Source organism: Galeopterus variegatus, unplaced genomic scaffold (assembly GCF_000696425.1).
Source record: "Galeopterus variegatus unplaced genomic scaffold, G_variegatus-3.0.2 Scaffold3462, whole genome shotgun sequence".
Classification (NCBI taxonomy): domain Eukaryota; kingdom Metazoa; phylum Chordata; class Mammalia; order Dermoptera; family Cynocephalidae; genus Galeopterus; species Galeopterus variegatus.
This window is the reverse complement of record NW_007729573.1, coordinates 210450-232402: the sequence shown is the minus strand read 5'-3', so window position 1 is coordinate 232402 and position 21953 is coordinate 210450. Positions and strand designations below refer to the sequence as shown.

General features: G+C 34.5%; 1 protein-coding gene and 1 pseudogene across 1 annotated transcript; both read right to left on the bottom strand.

The window, feature by feature from the left end:
• Window positions 1–95: 95 nt before the first annotated feature.
• LOC103600795 (kinesin-like protein KIF2A) lies at window positions 96–10765 on the bottom strand (the record flags this gene model as incomplete). Its single annotated transcript, XM_008585124.1, has 9 exons — window positions 10676–10765; window positions 10034–10153; window positions 6626–6680; window positions 6032–6132; window positions 4333–4428; window positions 2625–2679; window positions 2076–2238; window positions 619–750; window positions 96–514 (listed from the first exon to the last, which is right to left on the bottom strand). Coding segments are annotated over exons 1-9 (1219 nt in total), but the record flags the coding sequence as incomplete, so codon positions are not given.
• A 2988-nt stretch (window positions 10766–13753) lies between these two features.
• LOC103600791 lies at window positions 13754–21435 on the bottom strand (annotated as a pseudogene).
• Between the last annotated feature and the right edge of the window lie 518 nt (window positions 21436–21953).

Below are 21953 nucleotides of genomic sequence, written 5' to 3'. Positions count from 1 at the left end.
GGTCTTGGGCCTCTCCAGGGAGCCACCTCTCTGGTCAGCTTGGACTCTGCCGGGCAGCTGGGTGACGGGGTGGTACCGCAGGGTGTCGCTCCTACCACTGCCGGTTCCCCAGCTGCTGCCGCTGCCACCGTTCACACCGCTGCTGCCGGCACCACTGCCGTCGGCTCCGCTGCCGCCGCTTCCCCTGCTCCCGCTGCTATCGCTGGTGCCGCTTCCCCCACTGGCACCGGTGCCGCTTACGATGCCGGGTCCTCCACTGCTGCCGCTGCCACCGGTTCCACCGCTGCTGCTGCAGTTGCCGTTACTGCTGGCACCACTTCTGCTGCTGACATTGAGGGCACCACTGCCGCCGGCTCCTCCACTGCTGCCACTGATGCCGGTTCCTCCGCTGCTGCTGCTGCCGCCAGTTCCTCCACTGCTGCCGCTGCCGCTGGCTCCGCTGCCACCGGTTCCTCCGCTGCTGCTGCTGCTACTGGCTCTGCTGCCAGCAGTTCCTCTGCTGATGCCACTGCCGCTTCCGCGGGCGGGTGAAGAGTTGCGTGGTCACCGACTGCAAGCAGCGGCGGCTCCAGCCTTTCTAGAGGCCCGCTCTGGGGTCAGGCTGGAGCAAGTCGATACCTTTTCTTCTTTCCAAGTAGGCACTGTGATTTCTTCCAGTCCTTGGGGCCCCCGAGTCTTGAGTTTCTACCGCTGCCGCTGCCTTCAGACTGCCATCTTGCTGCCAGAAGTCTCAGGAAGTTCCCTGTATAACTTCTCAATCCATAAAAGTTAAGTATGAGCCAAGAAGATAAGGATAAATATTGCTAAAGTTCAGAAGCATAAATACAGGGTGAATCACAGGATGTTTAACAAATCTCCCATACACAGAAACATACCTTTAGTATAACAATTTCTTGAAAACTATTATAAAAGTCATGCAAACTCTTATGAGGCAGAAGTAGAAGCAAAAAGGGGGAAGACAAAACTAAAAAATATACAATTTACAATAATAATTCCCTTTTCAAACATACTCTTCACATTATTCTATTCATACGTTCTTTAATTTTGTCCTTTTTCTTTAGAACTGAACTCCCAGTTTACTGGCTTAAGACAAATGAAGTTGATCTTAGTATTTCATTTGTAACACCTTCAATTCTTAGGAGTCTTATTAACTCTAATTTTCTGTTTTCCAATCATTTTTATAAAATAAAAGGATAATAAAACACAGCATTCAAGTAAGTGCAAAGGCAGCTTTATGTAGACTAAATTGCAATGCTGCTAAAACTAATCAGTTATAATTACCAGAAATGAAGGTTTGCAATCTGATGTATGAAAAATCTGAATTTGGCATACAAAATTTGGGATATCAATATATGATACATGTAATTTTGAACTGTTAATAAGTTGAATATATAAACATAAAAGAATCTCATGTAGTAAAACTATGTCCAAGTTTAAAGATGATAAAATTAGGCAAATGCAAGTACATTTACACAGCTTTTTCAACTTAAGTGGTAGTACATGCTAAATAAAGATTTAGACAAATTAATGATTGACAGTTAACAACAGGTACTTCAAATTTCTTTACCAGTACAGAGATTAATAAGCAAAAATTAAAAGTCCTCCTCTCAACACATCCCATTCCTAGAGGTTAACATTTTCCAGAAATTTCTTATCCATACATATGGTAGGTGTGTAATATGTATATAATAAGCTAATTAGAAGTTAGCAATTTAGGGCCGAGCCCGTGGTGCACTCAGGAGAGTGCGGCGCTGGGAGCACCACAGCGCTCCCACCATGGGTTTGGATCCTATATAGGGATGACCAGTGCGCTCACTGGCTGAGCGCGGTGCGGCTGGTCTCAAAAAGAACAAAAAAAAGAAAAAAGAAGTTAGCAATTTAAACTATGATTTTAGGGAGTATTAAATAAACAAGTGTTAACATTCATTATAGTGTTTATTAAGTTTTCTTCATTTAAACTCAGAATAAAAAAGCATATTGCATCTCTGGAGAAATATCCCAAGATCAACCTATGTTTCAGGGTGGTGATGATACAGTATAAGAACAAAATTCTAATTTAAAACAAATTTACCTACCTGTAAACCATTTCATTAGGAGCTGAGTCATCAAAGGCATAATCAAAACGAAATGTTTGGTTTTCTAGGTACCTTGTTAAATCTACTTTTTGTTTTGGTTCGTGTACCATCACAACATCTTTACTAGGGATTGTGATTACATCAAGATCTTTCATTTGAGTTTCTAAAAGAATAAATAAAAATCAATGCCAAGTAATTTTCACAGCATTTGAATTAATGTACAAAAATTATTTTAAGTAGTAAGAATTTAGGTAACAGTAGCAAGTTCTGTAAATATAAAGATAATATCCCATAAATACGCCACTCAATAAGACAAAATATTTCAACAACAAAGTAAAAAAATCACGAAATCTGTGAGAAACCAGGAATGTCAATGATGCACAGAACAATAACAAACCAACAACCACATCCATAGAACTCTATATAGTGGTTATGTACAAATGAAAGGAAATGATTTAAATTTGATTCTTCCAAACCAATTTGCTTTGTGCTATTATCAAACTACAAGTAAGATAAAACCAACCCTTCATTAGAGCTCATTAAGCATACCTTTTTTATTCAGTGGTCGTTTTCTTACACAAACACATATTCTATGTTCATCAATCTAGGAATAAAAACATTTTATTTCGGTGATTTTTTTAAAAATTCATTTATTTTTTATTTTAGTGATTATCGGTGGCATGTAAAACACTGAAAAATAAACTATGTAATATTTCCTACAAAGGTTTTAGGAATTTATACATATCATAAATATGATAGGTAAGCTTAAAAAACAAATTTGCTTTGCACAAATTTTAATGGTTATCAGACAATTATTTCTACAATTCTGAGTGTAATGGAAATTTGCTTATTTCGCTATTTGGTAAAAACCATCACCTTAGGAAATAATTTTGTGGAGACTACTACTGTTCTTAGTAGCATTAAGTTCACGTTAAGAAGCTGCCTTATACACTTCAAGATATGCTGCATACAACAAAAGTAAAAATTTCTGCTCTATCAGAAGTGGCATATTTTCAGGTTGATTTATAGGGAAAGTTGTTGGCTAAGATAACTACAGGCAAGAAACAGGATTCTCAGAAGATTACTGACCAAAATAATTTGAACGATTTTATTAATATGCCAATTCTTATAAATGAATATTTTTCATAAAACTTATGTTTCCAGTAAACGCCTCCATTTACTAACAGTTAACATAAAGAAGGGATTGGCAAAGTAATTTGGCCCACTATTTGCTTCTGTAAAGTTTTATGGAAACACATCAACTGAAATGAATGTCATACCCATTTGTTTATGCATTTATGGCTGCTTTTACAAAAAAATGGCAAAATTGATAGTTGTTACAAAGACCATACTGGCTCATAGAGCTAAAAGTATTTACTATTGGGCCTCTTTCAGAAAAAGTTTGCTAATTCCTGTCATGAAGCATGAACTTAGATGTAGCAGTGAAACACATGGAAGGTAGCAAGGTCTAGAACACATGGGATACATACGTTCTAGACAATAATTCTATTAAATACTATATAATACCTCTGGCCTAACACAAATAAATTTTTTGTAACTAACACATTCTGTATATTCTAGGTCAGATGGATTATTTTTCATAAGTGTCGGTTACTTACGAAGTATTCCCTTTCCAATAAATTCTCATTCTTCAACAGGAAAGGAATTGAGTAATAAAAGCAGAACATCTTTTCTAGCACTAGATTTCTGATCCACTGCTGCCCTCGATAACCATCATGTATTGTTAAAAGCCAGAATATTTATTTAAAAATAACAAATAAACTAATAATAAATTGGAATAATAGAGGGATCTATTGCCCAAGCCAAAGAGGAAATAAGCTTGGAATTGAGATCAAAGCACAAGTGATGGCAAGAAAGGAAACTGGGTCTTCTGCCATCACTCCTTTAACTGTTGCTCTGTCCTTCCAAAGACAGGGAGGCTTTGCTTTGAAAAGAACATCTCTGTGGACAGCATGTCTCATATATCAAATTATGAGAAATGATAACACAAGGTCAAGGGTTTGGATCCCTGTACTGGCCAGCCACCCCAAAAAATAAATAAATAAATAAATAAAAGGGAACAAATTATGAAAAATGAGCCTAAATGTGGATTTTTTCTTGATTTTCTTAAAATGTGGGGAATGAGCATCCATAAGGATTGAAAAAACTACAATATGAATTTAGTAGGTATCACTAAATGTTTTCATTTAAAGCATAAAAAGATCCAGCACAATGAATCACAAACAAAGAATCTTACAGGATCTGCTGTTGTTAATGGTCTATAATCCAAACTTCCTCTAAAGTCTCTGATCATACACATAATTTCATAATTTGGGTTTGTAGCATCAACATCCTATTAGGAAACAGAGAAAATTCACTGTTTATTATAATTACAACCATGTCATCTTTGTTGCATTTATGTTATATATGGCCTGAAAAATAAAATTAAAAGATTGTATCATTTGTCATAACCAAGCCCAAACTGATAGGTTCAGAGTTCAAATTTAATATGTTCAGAATCACTTTCTTATTAAAAACACATTCTGTTAGTCTGCATGTATCCTGTTTGCTCCAAACCAAACACTCTTCATTAAAGGAACATTTAACTGTTTCAAAAATCCATCTGTTACACATATACTTTAATTATCCTAGAAAATAAAGAAAAAACAGAAATAGTGCTCATCTTAATCACTGGCAAAGAGCTCTAGAAAAGCTGAAATTCTAGAAAAATTCATTTAAACAAATTCATCCAATTTCTTAATCCAGTGTTTCAGCAAAGGAGAATTACGAATTCATTTATGTTATTTCCTTTTTTGTTAACCCTCTAAAAAGAAACTAAGGCATGATAAAATAGCCCAAAATTAATAAGACATAAAACTTAAAGAAATCAAAAGCGGAGATAATTTTTAAAAATCTTTAAAATAAATAATTGAATACAGTCACTGATATAATAATTGACTGCATTACTGAATAACTTTTATGCTTCAAAACCAAGAAATTCAGATTAAAATACAAATATCAATAATCAATAACCTCTCCTAGCCATTAATAATAAATTATTGACTTTCTAAGAGTCAGATATTTTTCATACATCATATTTTTCATACATCATAATCAATAACCTCTCCTAGCCATTCATAATAAATTACTGAACTTTCTAAAAGTCAGATATTTTTCATACATCATATTCGGATTTGTTTTCAATATAACTAAATTTCAAAACTGTTAGTAAAACTTATTTTCAATTAATCTTCTAGGAAATAATAACAACTATATCAACTGAGAAGCAGAATGTGAAATGAGAATTAAGAGATCACAAAGAGATGCATAAATATTATAAAGTACCCAATGGAAACACCAGGTGGCATCTGTTCTGAGACTATAATAGATACAAGAACAATGGAGGAGTTATACGTATAATAAAATTTCTAATATGAGAAGACCTGTAGAGGGATAAAAGACCAGTCCTCTATGCAATTTTTCAATTGTTATTAAACAATTTTGCTACCATTCGAATGGAACATGAGACCCTCATACCTAGTATAAATCAAAACGCAAGGAATTTCCCTCCTTTACCTATGACATATTAAACTTATCAGCCATGAAAAAACAATAAAATTTATACTGCAATCATGTATTTTAACTGGATATTTTTCCAGATGTATTTTTATGTCTTTTTTAAAATCAAAAGGCTATTATTCTTGAGTGTTAAAATATACACATTAGAATTCTGTAACACAATGGCTTACTATTGATAATGGAACAAACTTTGAGGCTAACACCCAATTAAGATAGGAAAAGTGCATGAAGTAAAAATCTGTTATAGTAACTTATTTTTACAAGAGTTTATATTATTCTTCAATATCAATTTAAGGAATTCTTTAAGTTCCTTAAATGAATCAACTCTTTTTTCACAAGTCAATCACTTTCACTGATAAACTATGTTTGTTACAAACCTGGGCTCTTTTTTCTCTAAGTTCCTGCTGTTGCAGTCTTCTCTTTTCTCGTTTTTCTTGCAATTTTTCTACTTCCTTCACACAATTAGATTTTCTGCGTGCTGAAAGAAAAAGATAAGAGGAAGAAGTATAGTTTTCTTTTTAGAGTACTGTACTTATAATGAAAAATTTTATTTATAATTTCACCACATACACACAAAAAATGGTATACAATGACAAAGCATGCCTATCACAACTATGTGAGCTTTACTTTTGAGCTGCTTTATCAAAACCAGGAACAGGACAAGATACAAATGAGAGTCCAGAAAAATGACTCAAATATATTGCTACATGTCATCTCTTGGTTTAGAGTCACAGATCTTTGAATCCAAAGGATCAAGGAGCACAAGATTTTCTTCTATAACATCTGACAAATTATCATCTGCCCAGAATTTTAAATTCAAAGCAACTGAAATCGTATAACTTCGTATAATGTATGCTATACGAAGTTATTACGAATATGTGATCTATCCTGGAGAATGATCCATGTGCTGATGAGAAGAATGAATATTCTGAGGTTGTTGGATGGAATGTTCTGTAGATATTTTACTTTACCTCTATTATCTCTTGGAGGAGGCTCATTCTTAACAGAAGCCACAGTCCGTCGATTCTATAAAAGAAAAAAAAAGTTCATTATATTTTCTCTCTTCATTCCTAATATGTATCATGATCTCACCTTCTTTTAATTAAACAAAAGTAAGTAGACACACAATAATAAAAAACTAAATGGAGAAAAACTATAAATTTTTAATGAATTACTATCAATATTCAAGTTCCCTTATATGAGTTTTTTCCCCTCCTCCTCCACCCTCCCCACATATTCAGGAATTAATGTGAGCCAGGCACTGCTCTAAGGATTTCACATGTATTACTTTGATTAATCTTTGTAACAACCTGTGTGGTCATTATTATTGCTATTTCCATTTCATAGATGAGGAAACTGAAGCACAGATAGGCTAAGTAGCTTCACTATAACGTGTGCTTTTAATAACTATGCTATCCTGTGAAAAGCATATAATAAACTTCACCTTTGGCTATCAGGGGGTAATTAATAAAGTATTAGTTCTAGACAGCTTAGAGCCCCTTGTTAAACTGAAATATCAAAAAACTAAGAAACATGCATTGTCAGTTATCCTAAAAAGGCTTCATTAGCGTTTCAAAGATTTGAACACCGACTGCACAGATCAAAGCCATAAACTTTTGGTCCTATTATTTATTTACTAAGACTTCATTTTATTCACTTCAAAAAAAGATATCAAATAATGCAGTTGTTCTCAACCTTGGCTGCACATTTAAATCAGATGGGTACTGTTAAAAGAATATTAAGGCTGGCCAGTTAGCTCAGTTGGTTAGAGCGTGGCCACAACACAAAGGTCGAGGGTTTGGTTCCCCGTATAGGCCAGCTGCCAAAACAAACAAACAAAATTTTGATGCTAGGGCCTCCCTCTAAGATAAAATAAAATTGAATTTCTGGGAGTGGGGTCCAGAAATCAGTATTTCAAAAATTCTCCAGGTGATTCTAGTGTATAGCAAAGGTTGCTAATGATATACCAAGAAGGATAAAATATGAAGATCCTCCAAGGTTTTGAAGCTGATTATAAAAAACAGTTCATTTACAAGGGGTAACTAATGACCTCTAAGCAGTGACTCAATATGCTTAAAATTCGAAGAAAAGAAAATATGCCTTTCATTCATATACACAGTTTACAAAGCAGAATGTTTTGTTGATATCCTCAAGCTTCTATCATACTATTATTTGGATGCTTATGTATATCATCCCTGCAATATGTCAAGGTCCTATAGGCTGAAAGCTATGTCATAGTCGTCTTTGTATTCTGCCCAGCATAATACCTGGCACAATGCAGAAAAAAACAATAAATGCTTGTTGAACTGAACACAGAGTTGTGGATTCAACAACTTTGCAGGACTACCTGGTTTAAAAAGAGCTGTATGTTGATACAAAGTTTTAACAGTGAAGGGGTTTGAGAGAAAGAAAGGAATTATCTTTAAAAACAATAAAAATAACGTGTGTTTAACTTGTGTAAAGACAAAACTGCTAGGGAGGATATAGCATGGTTTTAAAGCTTATCTTCATAGTCAATATAGAAGTAGTTAAACTGCACTTCATCATTTCCCATCTTTCTTTAATAAACACAAATAAAGGGCTCAGCTCAGCTCTTTAGAGTGTGGTGCTGCTAACACCAAGGTCAAGAATTCAGATCCCCATACCGGCCAGCTGCAAAAACAAAACAAAACAAAACAAAACAAAAACCATACACAGCAGAATTATAATTTCAAAACACTATCAGAGTGGGCACTTATTTTTCATAATAAACAGCTATTCTTCCTGTGTCAAAGTCATATGAATTCATTCAACAAACACTGACAAGCAAATGGTTTTGATCCATATCTCCTGAGAAGCTACTGGTTTCAGGAAAAATCCTAACTAGGCAAGGAATTTCTAGGATCTTATCTAATAAGTGTCTTAATTGTGAATTAGACAACCTCAATCCTTGAAAGTATGTGTGCATATACATGGATATGAATAGCAGAAAGAATTAAAGCTTTTTTTTTTTTTTTTTTTTCTGGGAGTGGGGTCCAGAAATCAGTATTTCAAAAATTCTCCAGGTGATTCTAGTGTATAGCAAAGGTTGCTAATGATATACCAAGAAGGATAAAATATGAAGATCCTCCAAGGTTTTGAAGCTGATTATAAAAAACAGTTCATTTACAAGGGGTAACTAATGACCTCTAAGCAGTGACTCAATATGCTTAAAATTCGAAGAAAAGAAAATATGCCTTTCATTCATATACACAGTTTACAAAGCAGAATGTTTTGTTGATATCCTCAAGCTTCTATCATACTATTATTTGGATGCTTATGTATATCATCCCTGCAATATGTCAAGGTCCTATAGGCTGAAAGCCATGTCATAGTCGTCTTTGTATTCTGCCCAGCATAATACCTGGCACAATGCAGAAAAAAAACAATAAATGCTTGTTGAACTGAACACAGAGTTGTGGATTCAACAACTTTGCAGGACTACCTGGTTTAAAAAGAGCTGTATGTTGATACAAAGTTTTAACAGTGAAGGGGTTTGAGAGAAAGAAAGGAATTATCTTTAAAAACAATAAAAATAACGTGTGTTTAACTTGTGTAAAGACAAAACTGCTAGGGAGGATATAGCATGGTTTTAAAGCTTATCTTCATAGTCAATATAGAAGTAGTTAAACTGCACTTCATCATTTCCCATCTTTCTTTAATAAACACAAATAAAGGGCTCAGCTCAGCTCTTTAGAGTGTGGTGCTGCTAACACCAAGGTCAAGAATTCAGATCCCCATACCGGCCAGCTGCAAAAACAAAACAAAACAAAACAAAACAAAAACCATACACAGCAGAATTATAATTTCAAAACACTATCAGAGTGGGCACTTATTTTTCATAATAAACAGCTATTCTTCCTGTGTCAAAGTCATATGAATTCATTCAACAAACACTGACAAGCAAATGGTTTTGATCCATATCTCCTGAGAAGCTACTGGTTTCAGGAAAAATCCTAACTAGGCAAGGAATTTCTAGGATCTTATCTAATAAGTGTCTTAATTGTGAATTAGACAACCTCAATCCTTGAAAGTATGTGTGCATATACATGGATATGAATAGCAGAAAGAATTAAAGCTTTTTTTTTTTTTTTTTTAAAAGATGACCGGTAAGGGGATCTGAACCCTTGACTTGGTGTTGTCAGCACCACGCTCAGCCAGTGAGCGAACCGGCCATCCCTATATGGGATCCGAACCCAGGGCCTTGGTGTTATCAGCACCACACTCTCCCGAGTGAGCCACGGGCCAGCCCTAAAGCTTTTTTTTAAAAGCAAACTAATCAATACTTAAAATATACACTTCACAGCCTACAAATTTCAAACCAGCAAACACATACACAACTCTGAATTTTCATAACTAACCTTTACAATTTTGTTTACTTTGGCCGAGGATGTTGGAGGTGGAGGTGTTTCTGGACTGGGTTCAATTTCTTCATCAGGTACAAGGTCGGGGTTAAGTGAAAAGATGCTCTCCAGGTCAATCTGTTTAAAACGCATACACACACACATATTTTGAGAGCGTATATGATGATTAACCTTTCATTTTTCAAGTAATTTCACACAAAGTAACCCTTCATTGATTTTAGCCTAATGAATGGCACTGCTCTGCAAACTAGATAATTTAGAAATATAATCCACATATATTTAAAGAATCTCTCTTAAAATGGCTCATTGTTGTCTTGATCACATAACCTGCTAACAACACAGTGACCAACAGAACCACATAATTATTATAGCAACTTTCAAATTTTGTGAGCTAGTTTTAAAAAATAGTATGTCTTCATCTAATAATTAACAGGACTGACATGTGCAATCACATAAAATACGAGTGTGTAGGATAAATTCTACCTTTCTTTGAATGGAAATTTTTAATCATTTGAAAGGTTTTCCAAGGAATGACAAAAAATACATGCACTACATAAAAGTGATATACATTTCTGTTTTGTTTTATATTCAGAATTTTGACTGCAGGACTAGAAATAAAATTTAAACCTGTGATCATACCTCTTTGCCTTTTGTATCTCCATTTTCGATCCATTCAACAGTTACACTTTCATTATCTTCATTTAAAGATGTTACCATTGCTTGGTGTATTCGGCCTAAGTGGGAAAAAAAATATACTTTTTTTTTTTTCCCTTTTTGTCTTTTTTCGTGACCAGTAATGGGATCGCAACCCTCGGTGTCGCGCCCATACCGCGACCGGCAACGGGATCGCAACCCTCAGTGTCGCGCCCGCACCGCGCTCAACCAGTGAGCGGACCGGTCTCTATATGGGATCCGAACCCTCGGCGGGAGCACCGCCGCGCTCCCAAGCGCCACACTCTACTGAGTGCGCCACCGGGCCGGCCCAAAATATACATTTTTTAAATGCCACAAATTATAGCATTCCTAAACACTATCAAATACAATTTTGTAACTTACAATTTTTTCCTAAAAAATTACACTATCTTTCTTACAAGGGATTTCTAGACTCTCAGGATTAGGGAATAAACGTTGTCCATGGGGCCATATATCAATTTGCTATTTGTCAAGTTTAGGAACGCAAGAAATTAGATGAGACCCACCAAAGTTTATTTTCAGCATATATGATAAATAATCACAGCACTGTGATATGGAATGCCTGAAATTTAATACTCTTAAGCAGTTCTAATCATTAGAAAGTTTCCTTACTATGAGCCAAAAATGACTCTGTAGAACAAAAATTCATGACAAGTTTTAATACTATACTGATATAAAATTCATTTTACTTAAAAATCACTTTTTATCACACACTGTACAAACTGATGAGATTTTAAAATTCGGAAAAGGAATTTGAGTCCAAAAAGGTTGGGAAATGCTAATCAAAATGTCATCTTCTACATGTTGCCTATCCAAATCTACTCTATTCTTTGTTTTCCCTGACTATTTCAGTCTTACCACCTGTAGAAAGAAAACATTATACTTGTTTTCTCCCTCTTAACAGACTGCAGATCTTACTTGTTAAAAACTATAGAACTAAATAATTATTTTAAATTATTACATAATATTCCATTATGTTTATCACTTATTGGTGGTCACTTACGTTATGTACTTTATTTTTTACACTGTAGTGTATTATAAACACGGCCATAAATACTATTATATATCTGTTATTAGGCACTTTTCACATTATTTCCTTAAAACAAATTCCTAGAAGCACACATAAGTTTTTATACGTATATAAACACACATATACACACATATGCACAAATATATATGAAATACATTTTTTTTTACTTATTTCATCTGTTTTCATCTTACCCATCTGTTTGATTATTAGTCAAGTAAGGATAGAAACTATTTGTTATATATCTGCATCCTCATTACCTACTAAAACGCAGAACATAAGGAGTTTTCATATGTATTTCCCACATGAAATCCTTGGGGCATCTACAATTTACCTTAGGATAATTTACAGCTCTTTAAATACCTAAAGCAAAACATATATATGGTACATAAAACAAACAATATCTCCCTGCAATTACCAGCAGAATTACCACAATAGGAATGGGGGAAAAAGCATGTGCATGTTCCAAAAAGCAAGAACAACACCACCACCATTTGTACTGCTGGGTATCTGCCACCGTATTCCAACCTTCCTGAGCAAGAATGACTAAGTGTACCAATAACTATGTGTGCAAAAGAAGGTAGACCAGTGGGGCAAAATATGTATAAGAACTATAGGTCACAATTTCACAGGGACCTTAATCTCCAAAGATAGTAGACAGAGTCGGCAATGATAAGATACAGAAAGTCAAGGAGAGCAAGGTCGAGATCCTTGTACTGGTCAGCTGCCAAAAAAAAAGGAAAAAAGAAAATCATGAGAGAACATTCAGCCTCAGCAGTCTCCTCCACAACTTCAATTGCCAATGCAGACATCTCAGAAAACAAACTGGTAATTAGCAGAGTCAAAAGCATCTGAATCACCAGCGAAGACTAAACTCTAGAGGTTGAGCAGGGCAGGATGAGAAATATGTTGGCTATGTCTACCATAATCCAGTTTACTCATCCAATAAGAAATAAATATGAAATCCCAGCAGTAAGAATTGAATAAAAAGGCTGGAACTGAACGAAGTCTCATGTGTTTGCTTTTTTGCCAGTTGACCAGATAACTGGAAATATCTGCAGCATGAGGCTTTTATTTATACCTAAAGAAATCTCTAAAAAAAAAAAAAACCCTGATTTTTCCTAATATGCCTTTAATGGGTTTTTTTTGTATTTTTGTATTTTTTAAAAAATGTTATACTGTTTATTTAACTTTAAAAACATTTCAGCACCCTCAACATACAAAAAAATAACAGAATACTTCAAATTATGTTTAAGTACAGAAGGTCCCTGAACTTTCATCGATGCAACGGCTCTTTGCTGACAATGAAGAGTTGTACAGTTTGTTGAAAAACAGTTCAAAAATTACCACACTTAACTAAAAAAGTAAAAAACTCAAACACTTCTCATGCTAGCTGATCCCCCTTTCCACAGCTAAGAAAGCTGCCATCTTAGCTATACTGTGTCATTATATACACAAACAAGACAACCTGAAGCTAAATGGATGCCCACCACAGTGTTAACGGGACCAGCCTCAGATGGCATGCCCTGAGCTACAGCCCCTCCAAAAGGCATCTTCCCCTGCAGCCTCAACACCAAGCAAGGAACATCAAGACTGTCTCTGTTGTTTTGTTCTTTCTGAAAACTACAGATATGTACAGTTCATAACTCAGGATTTTTAGCCAATAACCTTAAAACATTTTTAAATGCCAGAAACATCTTTAAATGCCTTGTCACACCAACAGCAAAGTACACAGAGCAAGGGGAACATGAGTGCCTTTTTGTTTTAAAAATGTTAGGAAATACATACAACTTTGATACAGTTTCAGGGTACTCCGGACTCTCATGGCCACTTCATGTAAATCACTGACAATTTCTAGAGCACTCTGAGACTACAATATGATCTTGATCAACTTTTGTAATTAAACCTAATGAGGGCAAGACACACACCTCAGAGATGTGTCAATTACGGTGCTCCCCTACTCTAAGGCATTCACAAGGAAACAGATAAACAGGTTTTTATTCATCCTCCTCCTCCTTTTCTTCCTCCTCCTCTTCTTCCTCCTCCTCTTCCTGTCTTCCTTTTCCACCTCTTTCCTGGCAACTTCAGCAGGACCCTTTGCACCATCAAACTTTCCTTTAGACTTATAGTCAGCAACATCCTTCTTGCACTTCTCCTTCAGCTTCACCGCCTTGGTGATGTAAGGCTGCTTTTCACTGTCACTAAGTTATTCCACATCTCACCCAGTTTTTTGGCCATGTCTCCAATAGGGATGGCAAGGTTTGTGGATGTGATATTGGGGCGGAACTCAGAACAGAAAAGGAAAAATCCAGACAGTGGCCTTTTGGGGACATTAGGGTCCTTCTTCTTGCCTCTCCTAGCTGGTCCATAATCCTTCATCTCCCAATCACAGCATACTTTATTTGCTTTTGCCATTTCATCAAATTTAGACTTCTCTTTCTCAGACACTGTCTTCCACCTCTCAGAGCATTTCTTGGAAAATTCCACAAAATTGACAGGGACTTCTGGGTTTTTCTTATGTTCTTCTCTATTTTTCTTCTTATGTTCTGTCTGCACAAAGAAGGCATAAGCAGATATCTTGCCCTTTGGTTTCTTAGGGTCACCTTTAGCCATCTTGTACTGTTCGCTAGTCTGAGCAGCGCAAGGCACAACAAGAGGCTCAGCACTCTCCAGCCTTGAGCTCTAAAGGTTTTTGGTTTGTTTTTTATATGGTTTTCAATTGAGATACTCAAGTACTTCTTTTTTAACTGTAATAAAAATTTATGATTTGATTTTTTTCAAAAAAAGCAAGCGCCTGTTAACAAAGGTGTTAAAAAGTAAAATAAGACGGACAGATACATGAGATTTTCAAAGGAAAAAATCATAATATGGTAATAGTGTAGCAGGGAAGTTTCCAGCCTGGATGACTGGGAGAATGATGGTACTAGCGGCAGAAAAATGTTATGCTTTAGCTTAAGTCTCAGTTGTTAATAAGAATCATGCATGGATATTAATAAGACTTATCAGGATTGGAAATTTCTTTCCACAGAACCTGGGACAATCTCCATGTGGACCTTCAAATACCATCCCATTTTTCTGGCCTGTCTGAGAAAATTCATGTATTCCATCTTCACTAACTCATTGTCCTTTGTCTCTCTTGGATCCCCCCATTTATTTTATTGTGAATTACACCATATATACTTCTAGGTTGAAAACAAAAAACAAAAAACACAGCAAACACCTGGATATCCACCAGCAGCCAGGTTAAGAAACACTTTTGAATCCTCTTATGTTCCCTTCGCTAACTGAATTCCCCTTACTTTCTCCCCTTTTCCCCTCCCCAGAGGTAACTGCTTCCCTGACATTTGAGATAATCATACCATGGCTTTTCTTTATAGTTTTACCACCTGTAAATGCAACACATGCACAAAATATGAACAGTTTGCCAACTACTTTTAAACTGTATATAAATGGATTTACACTACTTTAAGACTTCTTTTGCTCAATATTATTTCTTGAGATTCATTTATATTGTATATAACTGTTGTATTTATATATAATGTATATAATCCATTTTCACTACTAGATATCATATCATTGCATGAATATGCCAAAATTATTTATTTATTACACTGTTGATAGATATTTGAGTTGTTTTCATGATTTTGCTATTAGGAACAATGGTGCTATGGGCATTCTTATACATGTGTACAAATATGCAAGAATTTTTCTACAATATATAGTTGAGAGAAGAAATATAGAATAATGGAGTATGCACACTTAAAACCTTTCTACGGCTAATCAGTTTGCTCAGTTGGTTACAGTGTGGTGTTATAAACACCAAAGTCAAGGGTTTGGATCCCGTTTAGGCTAGCCACCAAAAATAAATAAAACAAAACCTTTCTAGTTAGTGCTATGATGTTTTCCTATCTATAGTGGCTGTACCTGTAATGATTTGTAATCCCCCTAGCAATTATTTCACATCCACAATAATACTTAATATTTGTCAGATTCATTGTGGTTCTAATTTCTCTGACTTAATGAGGTTGTGCCAATTTTTGTGTTTGTTGGCCATTCAGGCCTTTTGAGTGTGTGTCTTTTTTCCTGCTACTTCTCTATAGAAACTCTCTATATATTCTTGGCATTAATCTTTTGTTACATGTATTGCAAATATTTTCTCCAAAGTTGTGGCTTATCTTTTTCCTTTTATGGTATCTTTTAATGAATTTAAGTCCTTATTTTAATGTAGTCAAATATATATTTTTCCACTATGGCTTTTTTGTCATAAAATTCTTCCTGAGACAAAATCCCAGGACAGTTTCTTACATTTTCTTCTAAAGTTTCACAAAACCTTTCATATTCAGGACTTTAATCCATATCATACTTGTGCACAATGACACAGTTTCTTTTTCCCCACTATGGAAAACAAATTGTTCCAGCATTTGTTCAGCAAATTGTTCCTGAAAAGCCCTTCCTTCAACCTGCTTATCTGCAATACTCTTTCATATTTCAAGCATATATGCATGGGTCTATTTTTTTATCCTTGACCAAAATTACATTGTTTTAATTACTATTATAGCTTTGCTTACCTATTAATAAGCCATCTGGTAGAATAAGCCCTCCTGCCTTATTGTTCCTTAAAAATTTCTATAGGAGCTAGGCAGTTAAGCTCAGTTGGTTAGAACATGGTGTTAAAACACCAAGGTCAGTGGTTCGGATCCCTGTACTGGCCAGTTGTGAAAAAAAAAAGAAATGACTATCTTTGATCTTGGCCTTTTGCATGTCTGTATACATTTTAGAATCGGCTTATCAAGCTCCAAAAATCAAATAAGTCAACAATAACAAAACACTGTCTGTTAAGATTCTGATTGGAATTGCACTGAATATTTTATTCTAGATTTTTAACATCATTGATCAAGAGTGATATTGGCCAGCGGTTTTCCTTTCTCATAGCAACCTTATTAGATTTTGGCATCCTGGTTATGCTAGGCTGTCTGTTAAGATTCTGATTGGAATTGCACTGAATATTTTATTCTAGATTTTTAACATCATTGATCAAGAGTGATACTGGCCAGCGGTTTTCCTTTCTCATAGCAACCTTATTAGATTTTGGCATCCTGGTTATGCTAGCCTCATAAAATGATTTTTTATGACAGAGTTTTCCCTTTCCATACTCTGGAATCACTAGTGTAAAATTAGAATTATTTGAACCTTGAGTGTTGGTAGGCAATGGTTAAAACCATCTCGGTTTGGGGTGTAATTTGTGACAAGATTCAGTTTCCTTAATAATTGTAGATTATAGTTTTCTACTCTTCACTGTTTTGAGAATTATACTTTTCTAGGAGTTTTATATGTGTTCACATTTTGGGCATAAAGTTGTTCATAATATCTGTTTAATGTCTGTGGCATCTGTAATGATATCCACTTTCTCATTCCTAATTTTTTTGTTATTTTTTTCTTGACCAATCTCACCTTAGATGTGTCTGTTTTATTTGTCTTTTCCAAGAATATACACCTAGTTTTGTTGAGTCTTTTTATCATGTGTTACCAAGTACTTAATTTCTGCTCTTGTCATTATTATTTCTTTTCTTCTACTTACTTTGGGCATATTTTGCTGGGTTCTTTTTCTCCCTTAACTTCTTAAGATAAATACTTAGCTCATTCATCTTTATCCTTTCTTTTTTCCTCATAAGCAATTAAATCTACACATTTCTCTCTAAGAATTGCTTTAGCAGCATGTTACAAGTTTTTATATATAATATTTTTGTTACTGTACAGTTCCAACTATTTTTCTAATTTTCTGCATGATTCTTTGACTAATGAGTTATCTAAAAATGTTCCTCAAATTCCAAACACATGAGAGTTTTCCAGGTATTCTGTTAATTTCTAAAGGTGAGACATCTGACCAATCAGAACAAACAAAGCCACAAATAATTGGCATGACTTTCCCAAGTGCACTGAATAACCCTATATTTTTATCTTAATTGCACTGGACTATCTCCCTTGGAAGAAAATTCCCTATATACCTAGCTCCACATAGCAAATCAGCAGCAATTTTTTTTTTAAATCAGTGTCTTTATTTAAGGAGGAGACACACAAATCCTTGTTTTCAAATAGTGAACCTGGCTCTGATGCTCTTTTATTTTAGCCCCCCACTCCACCCCAGTCATCCTATAGGAGCCAAACTTTTGCCATCCTTTGCCTGCTTCAGCCCTACTCATCCCTTAGTATTTGCTTCATAGTGATGCTCCATGGTTTTTGAGCTCAGCTAATGCCTTTCTGGCTTTCTCTTATGTGTCAAGCAGAAGGATGCCAATACATTAACTTTATTGCGCTATTTTGACCAGAAGTCCCAATCCATTTTTAAATCATACATCATATTCATAGAAAATGGGGGTCAGATTTAAAAACTGTAAGTTTATGGGCCGGCCCAGTGGCGCGCTTGGTAGAGTGCGGCGCTTGGGAGCGCAGTGGCGTTCCCGCCAAGGGTTCGGATCCCATATAGAGACCGGTCCGTTCACTGGTTGAGCGCGGTGCGGGCGCAACACCAAGGGTTGCGATCCCATTGCCAGTCGCGGTATGGGCGCGACACTGAGGGTTGCGATCCCGTTACCGGTCACGAAAAAAGACAAAAAGGAAAAAAAAAAACTGTAAGTTTATACTATTATATATAATCAACACTGCATCATAAATTATTATAGATTATAACTGCTATAGTTTCAAAACTATGATTTTTTAAAATTTAAAATCTAGAAACATATTTAAAAGTTTCCAGTTTTATTTCAACCTACTTATAGATAAATTAGTGTAGGAAATGGTGTCTGTAGAGGGTGAAGTAAAAAAATACTTGCAAAGAGTTTGAGGAAGTATAGGCAAGCCCTACAGAATATATCCCCACACATTATTTTCCTGATAGGACACCTCTTGGTTTAATACCCAAGCTTTATAAAATGTATTTATCTCTCAATGCAAGATTTTTCAGCTAATGTTTATATAAGAAAAGATTTATTTTGTAAATGCCAAAATTCAATTAGCATTTTAAACAAGAGTGTTCAAGAAAAGTTCTGAATTACATTTCAAATATAATTGATAGACCGTTAGAATCACATATAGACTTATTTAAAAAATCACTCCAAATATCAAAGTGATACAAAAGTAGACACAGGATGATGCTTAATCATACTCAGTGTGAGCCATTTTCTGACATGGTTTACTTGTCCTGAATGTATTTCCATGGCCTCTCATATTTATTTTGCATTTGTTTTACTTAGCATTGAAAAAGTACTAAAATATTCAAGAAAGTGTTGAAGAAAACAATGGGAATGGGCAAAAAGCAATTATAATGGAAGAAAATATTTTACTGCACATAAATCTGATTTGTTAACCTTATTTATTGTATGCTGATCAAACATGATGGTATTTTACTTATATGTAGGTGATTCACAGTGTCAGTTACATTTCTGAAATTAGTTAGCGAGTTCAGGTTGATGATTAATACATTGTAATTTTTTTTCCCACTTAAAATAAAGGCCAATAAATGCCCAGGCAGCATTTCACACACATATATTTTTTAGGAACAGCTTATTGACCTTAGGTGGGACATGTCTTTACATTGTTTGGAATAGAACCCTCACAGGTTTCTGCTACTGAGAACTAAAAAGAATTTCAAATATAATAAACCTCACTAATTCTCAGAAGAAAAATCACAAAGTCTATATTTGACCATTCAACCTAATAAATGGAAATTTCATGTGGTTCGACCTAATAGAAAAGTAAATTGCACCCCAAATTTAGAAGTCAAGATAGTTTATAAAAATCAAAAAATATAAATCAACTTTATAACGATTCAAAGAATATTTTAAAAGAACCTATATTTCAAAGTCATTTTACATTTAGGTCATTTTAAGAAATATCTTTTTCCATTATTTAAGGCTCAACTTTTTGATATGGTGAAATTAAAGGGAAAATAGTTCAGATCTCATCTTTTTAGTATCTGTTTGTAAATATTATGACAAATGATTTTTTAAAAAGAGAAAATTATGTTAAGTGAAATAAGCCAGGTACAGAAAGAGAAATACTGCATGTTCTCACTTACATGTGGGAGCTAATGAAAATAAACCACATAAAAAGATGCAACAATCACATAATTTGCTGAACTTTTTAAGAGAACAGAATTGAGGTTGCGGGGGTAGGAAAAGGGAAGAGGGAAAGGGGAAAGATGAAGGGGAAAGGGAGGAATTGGTAAAGAGCTGTGAAAATCAATTACACTATAAAACGATTAATTTAAAAAAAAAAAAGAAAGAAAAAAAACCACAAATGACTGCACAGAAGACTATATACCCAAATTCAAGCCATCTTTGCCCCAGTGAACAAAAACAAATAACATGGATTCCATACTTCAGGACTTTCTAATCCTTAAAATTAAGATGGTTACATAAGATTGGTATTATTGCTATTTAATTTGCCATAAAAGCTCATATATTTATTGAGCTGTCAAAAACAAGTTTTACATGTTGACAATTGCCTTTTGGTCTCTGAAAACAGGATCCTATTATATGTCTTCTAGTTCACAGCTGAATTTACAGCAGCTGTGAGGCTAAGAAATGCCAGCAACCAATTAGGCTGGCATAAACCTTGTCTAGCATATAAAGTATAATTTGGTCACAAATGCAGAAGACAGGAGCCAAAATAAATCAGCCAAGAATACTAATAAAATTTCACTACAAGTATTTAAAAGTCAGGATATCTAAAAATCCAACAATTATATGCATTTTATTAAAAGGTTATAGCAGTAGAACATTAGGGAAAATACAAAAAGCAATAATCGATCCTTTTCAGATCCAAACATTTTTTTAAAAGTTTGCAGCTGTTTCTGACATACATAGAATTATAAACTCAATGGTTTTTCCCTATTTCTAATTACCCTAATCATAAGGTTGGGATACACATATGACAAGTCCTCCCAAAAAGTAAACATTATTTTTATTAGTTCCTCTTGAGATATTTCTACAAAATTTTCTTTTAAGATATTAAGCCCTTAATAAAAATTTTAAAACCTAAATATGTAAGATTAACACAACTAAAATGATTAGTAAAAATAAAACTTTAATTAAAAATAAAATTACACATACTTTGAAAAAACTAGGGGTCACTGGTAATTCATATGTATATAGCCATGCAACAAAAACTAATACAAAAATCTAGCTTATATGCCAATAACTAAAATATATAGTTGTCTAGTGTATCTGTTCTTGATAAAGCCTCTGGCAACCCGGTCACTGGTAATTCATATGTATATAGCCATGCAACAAAAACTAATACAAAAATCTAGCTTATACGCCAATAACTAAAATATATAGTTGTCTAGTGTATCTGTTCTTGATAAAGCCTCTGGCAACCCCTTCAATTTTCAATCAGAATACCACTACATAATTTGAGAGGATTTTTTATAGACTTTAAAAAATATACTAATAAGTCTTATTTCCTTCTGTACCTCTCAAAAGCAGGGACTAAAAGGAAAAACATGCGTAAATATCCATTCTCAGAAGAACAAAGAAATAAATGTTACTCTGAATTACAAAATTGCACATTCAGACCAAGTGCCTGGCAGAACAATGTTGCTTCCAGAGGTTGAGTAAAATACTTATGCTTAATCAAAAGTGGTTAGTAAACAGATATCTGAAAGAAGCACTTTCTTCCAAGTGAGTCCCTACTAGAAGAGAATCCTGATAAATTACTTTACAATATGGTGACCTCAAAACTTTTACCAATTCTTATCATGTGATTGATTAAAACCGATCTTAGTTAAATAGGTTCCCCATTTTTCTTAAACAATAATAAAATACTGAAGAAAATATTGATCCCAATCAATTGTATATTTAGTTACAAGAACCAAGAGCCAGTGTAGAATGTAAATTCAAAAACTTTAGTGTATTTGAGCGCATCTTTCTAAGTAGAGTCACGACAAAACATGTTTTTGTTGTCCTAAGGAGGTTTGTGTTAAGTTTGTCTTTTAAAACATACAATTCCTTTCTTCAACTTATTGAAAGGATTCTAAAAGGATGCTGCTTCAGGAACACGAAAATAATCTACCGCTTTAATAAATTTATAATACGATGATCTAATATCATAAGTGTAAAATGGGAAAAAGTTGGGAAAATAGCGATTTCCAAATGCTTCTCTAAAATAGAAAGACTAAACACAACAAGGATGCTACAA